We start from the raw sequence: 13434 nt of genomic DNA, 5'->3' as shown, positions 1-13434 counted from the left end.
CTGGCAAGTGCTTGAGCCACACTGCCCAGGTCACAGAAGGCAAAGGCAGGGACTGGGAGAATGAAGAACCGCCCATTGTAGGAGAAGAATGTTCGAGAATATCTAAGGAACCTGAAGGTGCATGGGACCTGATGAGATGCATCAGGCCCATGGGACTTGATGAGATGCATCTGCGGGTCCTGAGGGAACTGGCAGATGAAGTGGCCAGGCCACTCTCCATCATATTTGAGAAGTCCTGGCAGTCTGGAGAAGTTCCCACTGGCTGGAAAAGGGGAAATATAACCCCCATTTTTAAGAAGGGAAAAAAGGAAGACCCAGGGAACTACAGGCCGGTCAGTCTCAGCTCTGTGCCTGGCAAGATCATGGAGCAGATCCTCCTGGAGACTATGCTCGGGCACATGGAAAATAAGGAGGTGATTGGTGACAGCCAACACGGCTTCACGAAGGGCAAATTGTGCCTGACAGATTTGGTGGCCTTCTATGATGGGGTTACCGCATTGGTGGACAAGGGAAGAGCAACTGACATCATCTACCTGGAATTGTGCAAGGCATTTGACACTGTCCTGCACGACATCCTTGTCTCTAAATTGGAGAGACATGGATTTGATGGATGGACCACTCGGTGGATGAGGAATTGGCTGGATGGTCTCACTCAAAGAGATGTGGTCAATGGCTCAATATCCAAGTGGAGAACAGTGACAAGTGGCATTCCTCAAGGGTCAATACTGGGACCAGCACTGTTTAACATCTTTGTTGGTGACATGGACAGTGGGATCGAGTGTACCCTCAGCAAGTTTGCCGATGACACCAAGCTGTGGGTGTGGTTGACATGCTGGAGGGAAGGGACGCCATCCAGAGGGACCTTGACAGGCTGGAGAGGTGGGCCCGTGCGAACCACATGAAGTTCAACGAGGCCAAGTGCAAGGTCCTGCACATGGGTTGGCGCAATCCCAAGCACGACTATAGGCTGGGCAGGGAATGGATTGCAAGTAGCCCTGAGGAGAAGGACTTGGGGGTATTGATTGCTGAGAAGCTCAACATGAGCTGTCAGTGTGCGCTTGCAGCCCAGAAAGCCAACCATGTCCTGAGCTGCACCAAAAGAGGCGTGACCAGCAGGTCGAGGGAGGTGATCCTGCCCCTCTACTCCGCTCTTGTGAGACCCCACCTGCAGTACTGCATCCAGCTCTGGGGGCCTCAGTACAGGAGAGACATTGAGCTGCTGGAGAGAGTCCAGAGGAGGGCCACGAGGCTGATCAGAGGGCTGGAGCACCTCTCCTGTGAGGACAGGCTGAGAGAGTTGGGGTTGTTCAGCCTGCAGAAAAGGCGGCTCCGGGGAGATCTAATTGCGGCTTACCAGTACCTGAAGGGGCCTACAGGAAAGATGGTCAGGGACTGTTTATCAGGGAGTGTAGTGACAGGACTAGGGGTAATGGGTTTAAGCTGAAGGAGGGTAGATTCAGATTAGATGTCAGAAAGAAATTCTTTACTGTTAGAGTGGTGAGGCACTGGAACAGGTTGCCCAGAGAGGTTGTGGAGGTCCCATCCCTGGAAGTGTTTAAGACCAGGTTGGATGAGGCTTTGGGCAACCTGGGCTGGTGAAGGGTGTCCGTGCCCATGGCAGGGGGGTTGGAACTAGATGATCTTTGAGGTCCTTTCGAACCCAAGCCATTCTGTGATTCTGTGATTCTGTTTAATAATAGAGCACATTTTAAGCCATAAGAGTTTTAAAGTTAGATTACCTGTTCTAAACCAACCAAGTTACAGTGGTTTATTACAGAGGTCTACAACTTCAATTATCTTCTGCTTTGCTATCTTTACATTATCTCTTTGTACCACTCTAGTGAAAAGTCAATATAAAACAGCAAGTATTTTGAAAAATAAGCAGGCAATTAGAAAACATTCCAAATTTATTAACTCTAATATTTATACATAATATTATTTATTTAAAAGCATTTAAGATTAATCTCTCCCTATGATCCACATTCTCTATACTGCTCCTGAAATAAATAGGCATAACCCTACAAACTACAGCTGCTTTTATCTCTGTCAATCTTCTTTCTCTGATTGTCCATTACCTCAAATGATTCATTGTGTTTGCTGACTCTCTCATGACAGTGAAGAAACTGCTAAGCTAAATATTTAGACTAATGAGGCTCAGACAAATCTGGCCACAGCAAATTAAGGTCAGCTGCAGTTTTTAGATTTACATTCAAGCTACTTATGACTTAATAAGAATACATTTTGGTGCGTGACCTGTCATGAAATCCCAGGTGGATGTTCCAGAGCATCTCATTTTAACTCCATTTGTGTGGAGCAGAGTTCATGCATTCTGAGGAGCAGAACGGCACAGCTCTCAAGACACATATATCCAAGAACTCGTCCATATTTCAAAATGCTACATAACAAATCATAGAATCATAGGATATCCTGAGGTGGAAGGGACCCATAAGGACCATCGAGTCCAACTCCTGGCTCCACACAGGACCAGCTGAATCAGAGATATGACTGAGAGCATTATCCAAATACCTTCTGTTGATTCACCATTGCAAAAATATACCTGCTCTGAATTGTACAGCACAAGATCTGAATTTCCATCGCTATACATAATATTTGTCATAATTTTTATTTGTTTTTTTAAAATACAGTACAGCTTTTTACTGCAGAATTTGTTAGTAGATGTTTAACCCAGGAGTCATTTGGAAGGTATAGACTTTAAAGAATAACTTAGAGGAAGAAAGGTTAAAATAAAGATTTAAGGCAGACTAAATGAAAGATGGCTTTCAGTTATGAGTAAGAGCAAAACACATAGGGAGCAGCTAATAATTTGGGTGGGGAGATGGAGATAACAAAAAGGGAGGACACCGAAAGGTAGGTAGGAGGCAGGCTAAATGAAGGAGATGGATCAAGCAAATACATAGCATCTTTAAAAAACAATATCATAGAGCACACACTAAGCCGCAATTTCTTAAAGCTTCTTATTGTCACTGTAAAGGGCATACTAAATCCATCTCACAGATTGGAAGACTAAGGCTTACAGGTACGAAGAGTTCTGAGATGCTTTCAGTCATTTGTTTACATAAATACAAGGAAAAAAATGTGAACTGGAAGACTGTAATTTTCTTACATGCTCTACTTGGTAAAACTGAAGTTAGTTAAATTGCACTACAGAGTCTAATTGTCCTACTAAATTATCTGGAGTAAATAAAAAAACCCCAACAAAAAAAGCCCAAAGTCAGGCAAATAATATTTACCAGAGTGTTTCATTTTGAAAGGTACATTAAAAAAAAAAAAAGAAAAAAAAAGGAACATATCAGAGGCTAGTATTTCTGCTTTTAATTCTTCTTTGGAATACATTATTTTTTCCTGTTTTCTTAGCCTTATGCCTTCAAGTTAGTTATTAAGCCTAGCTTTATTTGACAGAATCTACACCTCAGTCATTATAGCTGGCTACTTTACCATGCTTTAGTTAATCCTCATAGTATTTCCTGTATTACACATAGTAGCTCCGCAAGTCAGCTAACTGTAGGCTAACTGTAGGCTGTATTAGGAAACACAGCCTACAATCAGAAGTGAAATGTTTTGCAATATTTTAGAGAAAGACATTACAAGAAAAACAGTAACACATGTCATTCCGTAACTCATTAGCACCAACTACCCTGACACTTTTGTTTTTATTAGTGTTTGGTTTGAAAGCTGCCTGCCTCTTATGCTGATAAACAATTGATATGAAGTTGATGAGTTCTATGCATTCTCAATCTACAGAGAGGTCTGTGATTCCACATCTACATAAGCCTTACAAAAAACAACAGGTTAAGCGTGGGGAAAAACCAGCAAAGATTATCTTTCTTTGAATAGGTATTGTTATAATACTTTGCCTTCCCATCATTATTATGACCATCAGAAATATGCTGAAAAATTAAGAAAAGAATGAATTTTAGAGGTGACTCCCTTCTTGCATAAACGGAGGCTCACTGATGAGAAAATGGGAAGAATTTACTGAATTACTGTCAACTCTGTACTCATCAACTGATATATTAAACATGTCAGTCTCCAGCAACAGTAAATTCAATGAATAAAGTATCAATTTTGTGATAAAAGAATAAAGAACCATATGGATATCCATATCACACATTACAATGCCAAACTCCAGGCTGCATTAATTTTCTCTGTTTCGTGGAATCTCTTCAATCTTCTTTAGCTAATGCAAGGCTGTTCTCATCTACAGATAGGTAAAGACGTTGTGGGAGCTGGGGTTTTGCAATGAGCTTGCTGAAAGAATAAAAGAATGGATGTAGCAAAACACATCAGCAAACACCTGCAGTTTAAAGACCTACTACTAGGAGCTTTTTATCCAAGATGGATATCTATCTACTGCCAGAAAGAGAAAAAGCCTTTTTGTTTGCAAAGATGTAAGGTGCTCACTTCATGGACTGGATTGAAAGGGATTAAAACATTTTTTTGACAATTTAACACCTCAAAAACAATTGGGAAAAAAACACAAAACTCCCACTGACTGTTAGAAATGTGAGAGACTGACAGTGATCATAGATATTTCTACCCATAAATTTGCAGGTACAGGACTGACTGACCAGACTGGAAATATTTGAAGCATCTCTGAACAAGCATCAGTAGAAAAGTGACATGCAGCAACAGGATTATTTGAGTCACATGAGCATTTTGGAATATAAGGCACCAAGTATCATGAAACGGTTGTGAATATGAGCATCCCCAGAAGGACCGAGTAGCTCTAAATCTATGGGATTTGCTTGAGTCTGGAAAAACATGGAAACTGTGGTAACAGGACGGGGAGGAAGGACTGAGGTGCTGACATAGCATACAGGTGGAATATGCTCTAACTCAGCATACTCAGAGTAAACTATTAAGATATTAAGAAATTAAACGTAAAATATAAAGATATTATTCAGAAACATTACTTGACCAACATTTCTTTAACAACAGAAGGGTTATAATGCATAACTGAAAGAGTTGTGTTCAGATTGTCACAACTGTACAACAGATTCTTACTGAAGACAACTGCCAGGGTATAACATCAAAAAGCAAACAAACAAAACACCCAAACTGTCCCTTTTTTAATTCATTTTTAAATAAAAAAGACTCTTCCACTCTATCAGATCCATCAAAGTTTCAAAACAGAGATGGCATCTGTGAGGTGTTTTGGTCTTGGTTAAAGGTGTTTAATTATTGACTCACTGAATACCATGAAGAAAATACTCCTGCCAATACGGTGCCAGCAACAGCTTATACAACTACAGCAGACGTACATGTCCTCTTTGGTATGAGGTTTTCACAATCTGAACTGATCTATTCCAAATATCAGGTATTTAATTCAATTGTTATTGGTTGCTCTTAAAAGTTTTGTTTACTGCCATTGCAGTAGTAAGTGTCTTTGTGAGTTTACTATCTTGATTACAGGTTCTTTTGAAAGCACAGAACTTTCCTCCTCTGAGGATTCAAACACAAGAAATTGTCAAGAATGCTGAAATACAATATTCAAAGCTGATCTCCATGTGGTAATTCATTTCAGGATATTTTGATTGATGGCACAGACATCAGAAATAAGCACTTAGTAAGAACTGTGTTGTTCTGCTGTTTTGCCAGTAATATATGGCAAAACAAATATTCAATTAAAAAAGCACAGGCTGTGCTATAATATCACACTACCTAGAAACTATTTACTGAACGAATAACCAAAAACATCAATAGGATGACCCTGCTGTGCTGCAGAAAAAGCCCTATGGATAAAGGTTGCTAAGCTCAGGACAGAATGAACATAGACCATGGGTATCTGGGTTTGGCTTCAACACTCTACAGTCTGACATTTGTAACTAAATTTGTGCTTCAAATAAGGGTAAGGCTGTCCCAAATCAGCCAACTTCAGCAAAGAAAAAACCCTTACCGTGAACAGCTGAGGATTTGCCTGTTTCACAAACACTGGTGCAAATCTACGTTGCTTTATTGCACACATTCTTATCTTCACAAGCTAAAATTGTGCAAATCAGCCGTTGTGACTGCTTTGCTTTAAATACTATGCTAATGAAGCTAAGGATTAATTCAGTTTTCAGACTGAAATTTCATTTTAAAAGCCATGACATAAAAAAGTTTGGGAGCCATAACTTTAAAATTGTGTGGAAGATGAAATTCTGACAAGAAGAATACAAAACAGAAAACTTATTTCACCAAACTTTAAGCCTCCCTCACTAATAATATACATGTATTCATAATGTCTCTATATTAAACTACAAACAAGAATTACAATGAATATAAAATTCTGAGACTTTAATTAGTGAAAAGCTTTTACCAGAAACAATAGTGGCTTGAATCTACAAACACACCACCATGTATCTGGAGAGACCTTAATGTACATTAAGACTTGCACTGCCTAGCATTGATTTTACTTCTAATCCTACTCGAGTGCGAAGAACAGTATCTATGCATAAAACGTCTTGCGCAGTGCATGTAATATAGACATACATCACATAAACAGAGCAAATCTTTCTGCTGGAGCATATCACAGGTTATACACCAAGCAAATGTGCTCTTATTTAAACCAAAATTAAAGCATGTATGTGTCTGTGCATTCCACTATGAAACAACATTTATAAAAAAAATGTGGATTTGAATATTTTTTCTTCATAAAAGTACATACCTTGGTGACAACTGCAAGTAGCCCCACATGACTAAAATGTAATGCTACAACAGAAATGTCCATCCATAATGAATCCACAACAAACCAAACACAGACAATCTTCAAGTAAGAACTCATGATATAAATCAATTCCATATACTTTGAATTCTACCTTTTGTAAAGGGTAAAAACTTCCCCCTCCCCTTTTTTTCAGTATAAGGAAGTGTTGCCAATAATATCATTAGCAAAAGAAGGGTGGAGAAAATTAGGGTATTGCAACATTAATAAACTTTTCATTTCTGCTTATGGACTGAGTGTTTAGTCTCCTGTGAAGACACCTCAGAAACACTTGAGAAACAAGGCTTAAGACACCATAGGGTTTTTTAGTGCTCACTTCTGTTGAAGTGAAATGGTATCTATTTATACAACTTTAGCAATAATAGGAATGGTTTTCATTTCTCCTGTTATAATACCAGCACTGTTTTTGGGGGGGTTATTTTATGATTTTTTAAATTCAGAACTGCCACCTGGAATTGAGCAACCTCTAAAGCTTCGGTTTTTCCATTCATTGTTGATTACAACCATGATCTCGGTAAGTTAACTTTCTTAAAACTGGGGACTTCACTTTTATTTTGGTAGGATATTTGGGAGCTGGAAGATAATGGCTTAAGAAAAAAAAAAAGAAAAGAAGCAGCAGCAATTCACCCCCCTGAAGCCTGTAAGCATTGTTATATGAACCAAATAATATAAACTCATTATTATTATTGTCATTGTGATATTATCTCATAAAACTGATATGACTAATCTTAAAAGCTTATTTAGATTTTTCAGTGAATCTGTCAAACTGCAGCCACTTTACATTGGAAAACTGTTTTACATTAAAATTAAAAATAAATAAATAACTATATGTATACCGTACCTATTGACCTGCATGTACATATAATAATGCTGTCTATTCAGAAGCCAGTCTAGTTCAAGATAATAACAAAGCTACTCCTTTTCACAAACAAGTTAGGGGGCCTCAGTACAGGAGAGACATTGAGCTGCTGGAGAGAGTCCAGAGGAGGGCCACGAGGCTGATCAGAGGGCTGGAGCACCTCTCCTGTGAGGACAGGCTGAGAGAGTTGGGGTTGTTCAGCCTGCAGAAAAGGCGGCTCCGGGGAGATCTAATTGCGGCTTACCAGTACCTGAAGGGGCCTACGGGAAAGATGGTCAGGGACTGTTTATCAGGGAGTGTAGTGACAGGACTAGGGGTAATGGGTTTAAGCTGAAGGAGGGTAGATTCAGATTAGATGTCAGAAAGAAATTCTTTACTGTTAGAGTGGTGAGGTACTGGAACAGGTTGCCCAGAGAGGTTGTGGATGCCCCATCCCTGGAAGTCTTTAAGACCAGGTTGGATGAGGCTTTGGGCAACGTGGTCTACTGGAGGGTGTCCGTGCCCATGGCAGGGGGGTTGGAACTAGATGATCTTTAAGGTCCCTTCGAACCCAAGCCATTCTGTGATTCTGTGATTCTATGACAAGTCATTTCTTGAATGCAAGTGTTACAGAATTAAAAAACTATGAAGTTGGAATTTGTTCCTTCCATCTCCAAAGTTGTATGATAGTGTCAGTGTCACAGAAATTTAGCACAGATTTTTAGAGAAAAAAAAAATCAAGATAAAACAAGTTCTTAGTGAGTATGTTAAATCACCTTCTAGATCTATGTATGTTAGTCTTAAAACATTAATTTCCTTGGGCTAAATGTGACCACTGAATCTGCTCCCTTACAAATAGCAAACTATTTTGATATTGGACTTCAAAACAGTTGATTTTAAAGTTAAGACATTATGGCACGGCTTGAATAAATTCTCTTCTTTCCCACCAAGCCTCAAAAATTTCTTCTTAGGGTAACAGAATTTCTTTGTACTTTTTCACACAAAATATTTAGTATCTTTAATACAAGAAATACTCAAGTATCTTCTAAATTATTGCCCTCTTTTCATTACAGCTGTAAGAAATAGAAACAAGTGCTATTTATCTTCCTGACTATGCTGTATGCATATGATAATCCCATAGATTTCAGCACAGTTGCTGACACTGTATCGGCAGAAGTCTTTTCTTCACAGTGTTCAATGAGTCAATAATTAAACACCTTTAATCAAAACTAAACTCTAAACTATGAGTCTAATCTGCTTTCATCACCCTCACACCTATAGTCACTTCTAACACTTATTTCAAAATCAAAGATTAGTCTTCTCCTTTCCCCCCTATTTTCAGCTTAAATACATTTCTTATCACTTTTAGATTCATAAAAATAAACATGTAAAAAAATAATGAGCAAGAGGACAACTGACTACGTAGAATGGGGTTGACGTGTTACTTTTTGGCAACCTTCAGCAACATTTAATTGAATTACAACTGTTCAATGACTTCTCAATAGTCACCACAACTCCACTGAAGCACTGTCTCCAGTATCTCCTGAAAAACAACACAGTAAAATAAACCCAGGATTTATTTTTAAATTAAAGAGAGTTGGAACCTTTCACACTAATCATTTCCTGAATTCTTTCTTTTCAACAGGGAAAGATTTTGGAGAAGCTAGGGATCTGCAGTGATTTAAGCTTATTGCGAGTTGTGCTAGATGGAATACCACCATGGAGAGACCCAAAACTTATCATCAAAGATCTCAAAGTAGATGAGGTACCGTTGAGGATTTATCAGCCTAAATGGCCACCTACTGGCAAAAGAAGAGGAATACTATATTTTCATGGAGGCGCTGGCACATTTGGGAGCATTAGTAAGAAATCAGCAAGTTTTGTTTTTCAAATCAAACCCAAGCCTTTACATTTTTACCTTCAGACATGTGTCAGTCGGTATCTCACCTGTCCTTCCTAATGACAACAGTCTTTGCAATCTCAATAAAAACTGCAAAGCACCTTGTGGAATTAATAGTTTAGTGCACGGTCAAGGGTAATCACATTTCTACTTCCTTTGGGCTACAGGCAAAGTTGATGAAAGCAGTTTTAGCAGATCTGAGGCTTCCAAATCCAGAACTGTGATGCAGAAAACCCTCAATCAGCTGTCAGCTAACAGCAGAGGGACTCTGCTCCTCCTCCTGTTGAAGCTGTTCTGAGAAAGATTCAGTTTGCTGGGACAGAGAAAGAGACACCAACAAAACAAAACACACATGATCAGGTCCCTGTGAGGGAAGTTCAGCTCACAGAATGTTCTTGTACCTTAACTAATGGCTAACTGAAAATAAGATATAGCAACAGTTCTGGAGTGAGCATTGGAATTCATGTCTCTTCCCCCCTTCTCCTCTGTACTCCATCTTTTCTGGAAATGTAACTTTAAATCCTTTTAGGCTGATATGGAACTCAGTGTAGGTCTACTTTCTGGAATAATTACAGTACCATGAAAAAGGCAATGCTATTGCTAAAAAGAATGCATTCTGGCTTCCTTCTTTGGAACAATGCTTGGGTTGCTTCTCAAGAAGAATTTTTTAGTTTTGGATCTCAACTAGACTGAAGTGTTTCCTGTAAGCTTGGATAGGGCCTCAAAGTACAGATTTTAAGATATACTTCTGTGCTCAGCACTACAAAAGTCAGTGTTTCTCAACTTGCAGTCCATGCATCAAAGGAAGTCTAAAAGATATAAGAACATGATCCAAGAAAGAATTTAATACATAAAAAAAAAATCTGTACCTATATTCCCATTCATTCAAACAAGGAATCAAAATGAAGAAAAATAGAAATAATAAATGAGCATTGAAAATAGAACCAGTTCGGGGGAGTTTGATTCTTGTGGTAACACTGCACAGAATACTTTATTTCTTTTTCAAAAAGGGAGACGACTCTTTGATTGTCTCAGTAGCTGCTGGCTCAGCCTCCTAACTGTTCTGAATGCCCTTCCGAGCAGCAAAGTCTATGTGTGCTTTGTCTGGAAGCCAAGGCACCTACCATGGAAATCTAGATTTCATTCCAGGGGTCAGACAGGGAACTTTGTGGATTTTGAATCCTTTACTGTTTCAGGGGGTAAGTCTCCATGAGGACTATGTTAGGCAGACTTCAGTATCTGCAAATGAGTTTGAGAGTCTACCTAGCTTCATTTAGCAACATGCAGAAACAATAACATAACTTCTAGTAATTTAGGTCCTATTCTGCACTGTGGCAGAAATAATCTACCCTTGTTTTACTGCAGAGCATGTTAGTCAGGGTGGAGTGTCAGGCTGACACCAGCTGTGATGCCTCTAGTTCTAGAGCTAGTTTGGGTGGTGGCGAGGACTTAAGAGATAAACCTCTATAATCTAAGTGAAAGGTGAATTCCTTACGCTGGAAGAAAGAAAAACACACCACAAAGTTGCTTAGTTGTAGTTGTTCACAGCACAACTGCTGTTGCACAATCAGCACACTGAGGGAGCTATATCACATGCCATGGCTTAATATAACACCCATACTGATACACTGACTGTAGTGTGTGACCTTTCATTTGAATTTCCATTGGTACTTGGTAACAGGAAAGCAGCTAACGTAATGACAAGTTTTTAAAGACTTAGGGAATCTACATACTAGTAAGCCTGAAGTCTGCAACTAGGAAATTAGCAGAAGTTACAACGAAGAACTGAATCAGTGGACAGACAAATATGACTTAGTCCTTAAAATCCATACAAATAGAAGTCATGCTTCACAAATCAATTTAAGATTTTTAAATGATTCAGCAAATACATGAATAAAGGAGACTGAGTGATAAAACCTACTTTGATTTCCCAAAGAGTCTCTTAAAGAGGCTACACACCCATGACACAAGAGGGAAGGTCTTACATTTGGATAAAAACTGATTAAAAGACAGAAAAAAAGATGGGTTGTGGGAGGTTCCTGTGAGATTCCCACAAGGAGATCTGTGCTGGGATCAGTACTAATCAATATATCCAAAAACAGAAAAGATGATGAAAGCTGATATGATACTAAGTCCTTCAGGGTAGTAAATGGATGGCTGAAAAACTGCAGAATGTCTTATCCACCATTTCTTACAGTACAAGAATTCATGCCACCAAATGGAAGTAGCGAATGCCAGGTACAAAACAAAAAATAGAAATTGTTCTTTACACCTTTGTAAGCAAGCTATGGAATTCCTCACTGCACAAAGTTGTTAATGTGAAAATCATGGGTTCAAGAAGTGGTTCGAATAATTCAGGGAAGAAACATTAATCAAGGGCATTAAATACAAAGACACAGTTTCTGTCTCAAAGGAGTGCCCTGAGCCTCAATTTTTTGTATGCTTCTTATACTATATGCTTGTCCTCAGCTTATGCTTCTCCCAAGACATCTTTTGTTGACCACCAGCTGAGATGTGATACCAACCTAGACAGACTTCTATTTTTTCCTGGTATTACCACTCTTACATGCTTGTATTATGCCCTAACAGCCACTGACCAATAACCTGAAAATATGTTAACATGTAAAGACCCCACTGCATTTCAGAAGTTACTCATCAGTCTTATGTTGCAGTGCCTTTCACAGAGCGTATGTTCAAGGATCTACATTTTCATTTCAAAGGATATTTGATTTTTAAAACATCATTTCTGATAAACTTTCTCTTTAGGAGCCTTTGAAAGAATATGCCGCTATATTGCCAAAAAATGCAACTCAGTGGTTGTGTCTGTTGGGTAAGTGCTTCTTTTACATAGAACTATTTACGGTAATACAGTTCACAGTTGAAACATTTCTGAAAAATATGCTGAAAATATTTACTATTTTAGATTGTGCTGCCTATTTTTGGCTTTAGCCTTTCATTTAATTTAGAAATGTGCTTATAGGCAAAGTATTCTAAAAGAGCTGTAACACCATTGGTTTGTCTTGCCAATCTACACTAGTTAAAAAGAAATACAATCTTTAAAATTTAGAAAAAAAGGCCTACGTAACTACCATATCAGTCAATCATGAACACAAATACAATTTTTGCAATTACTTTGACAATAACCACAATATCTGTGACATTTCAGTTATCGTTTGGCTCCTGAACACCCATACCCAGGACAATATTTTGATTGTCTCAATGCGACCTTATACTTTATGAGGAATTTAGAAGAGTATCATGTGGATCCTGCTCTTATCATCATAAGTGGTGACAGTTGTGGAGCTAATTTTGCTACGGTTATTTGCCAAATACTGCTGAATAAAAAAGATCTCCCAAAAGTACGCGCTCAGGTCTTACTCTATCCAGGACTACAGGGGCTAGATTTTCATTTACCTTCCTATCAGCAGAATGCTTCAGTCCCCATGTTGTTTCGGAAGCTAGTTATCTACTTCTGTTTTCGTTATCTTAATAAAGAACCTTCAGTTTTGGAAGATGTCTTACAAAATTGCCATGTTCCTGAGAGTATGAAACTGAAGTATAAAAAATGGATAAGTGCTGACATTATTCCTGATGAATTTAAGATTAGAGGCTACATACCACAGAAATCCACTTCATATAAACCCGAAGTCCATGAAGCAATCAAAGAACTTTTAACAATCACATTTTCCCCACTTTTAGCTGAAGACTCCATTATTTGCCAGCTCCCTGAATCCTACATTGTGACCTGTGAGTTCGATGTGCTTAGGGATGATGGACTGTTATACAAGAAGCGATTAGAGGACAATGGTGTTCAAGTGACCTGGTATCATTCTGAGAGTGGTTTCCATGGAATTTTAGCCTTTTTTGGCTATGGGATTTTTTCCTTTTTATCTGGGAAAAAGATAATGAATAGTACTGTGAATTTTATAAACAGTTTATAAAAGTACTTTTCAGAACAAAGATGCAAGTCTT

At 38.7% G+C, this 13434-nt stretch overlaps 1 protein-coding gene and 1 long non-coding RNA gene across 2 annotated transcripts in view; one reads left to right on the top strand and one right to left on the bottom strand.

The window, feature by feature from the left end:
* LOC129215845 (uncharacterized) overlaps positions 1–13434 on the bottom strand; it is a 50783-nt gene that overhangs the window by 28495 nt on the left and 8854 nt on the right. The window lies entirely within an intron of this gene.
* On the top strand, positions 7056–13403 carry LOC129215839 (arylacetamide deacetylase-like 4). Its single transcript, XM_054849732.1, has 4 exons — positions 7056–7238; positions 9208–9424; positions 12229–12292; positions 12629–13403. Exons 1-4 carry the CDS (start codon positions 7056–7058, stop codon positions 13401–13403), a joined length of 1239 nt encoding a protein of 412 aa, XP_054705707.1.

Source organism: Grus americana, chromosome 21, assembly GCF_028858705.1.
Source record: "Grus americana isolate bGruAme1 chromosome 21, bGruAme1.mat, whole genome shotgun sequence".
In the NCBI taxonomy this organism is placed as follows: Eukaryota; Metazoa; Chordata; class Aves; order Gruiformes; family Gruidae; genus Grus; species Grus americana.
The sequence above is the reverse complement of the archived record's forward strand: the minus strand, read 5'-3'. Positions and strand labels throughout refer to the sequence as shown.

What these genes read in the sequence shown, in the direction of transcription:
- LOC129215839 (XM_054849732.1), top strand. Translation starts at nt 7,056, where the DNA reads ATGGTATCTATTTATACAACTTTAGCAATAATAGGAATGGTTTTCATT. An exon ending in TGATTACAACCATGATCTCG is followed by an intron (nt 7,239 to 9,207) that starts GTAAGTTAACTT and finishes TCTTTTCAACAG; the next exon opens with GGAAAGATTTTGGAGAAGCT. An exon ending in TGGCACATTTGGGAGCATTA is followed by an intron (nt 9,425 to 12,228) that starts GTAAGAAATCAG and finishes CTTTCTCTTTAG; the next exon opens with GAGCCTTTGAAAGAATATGC.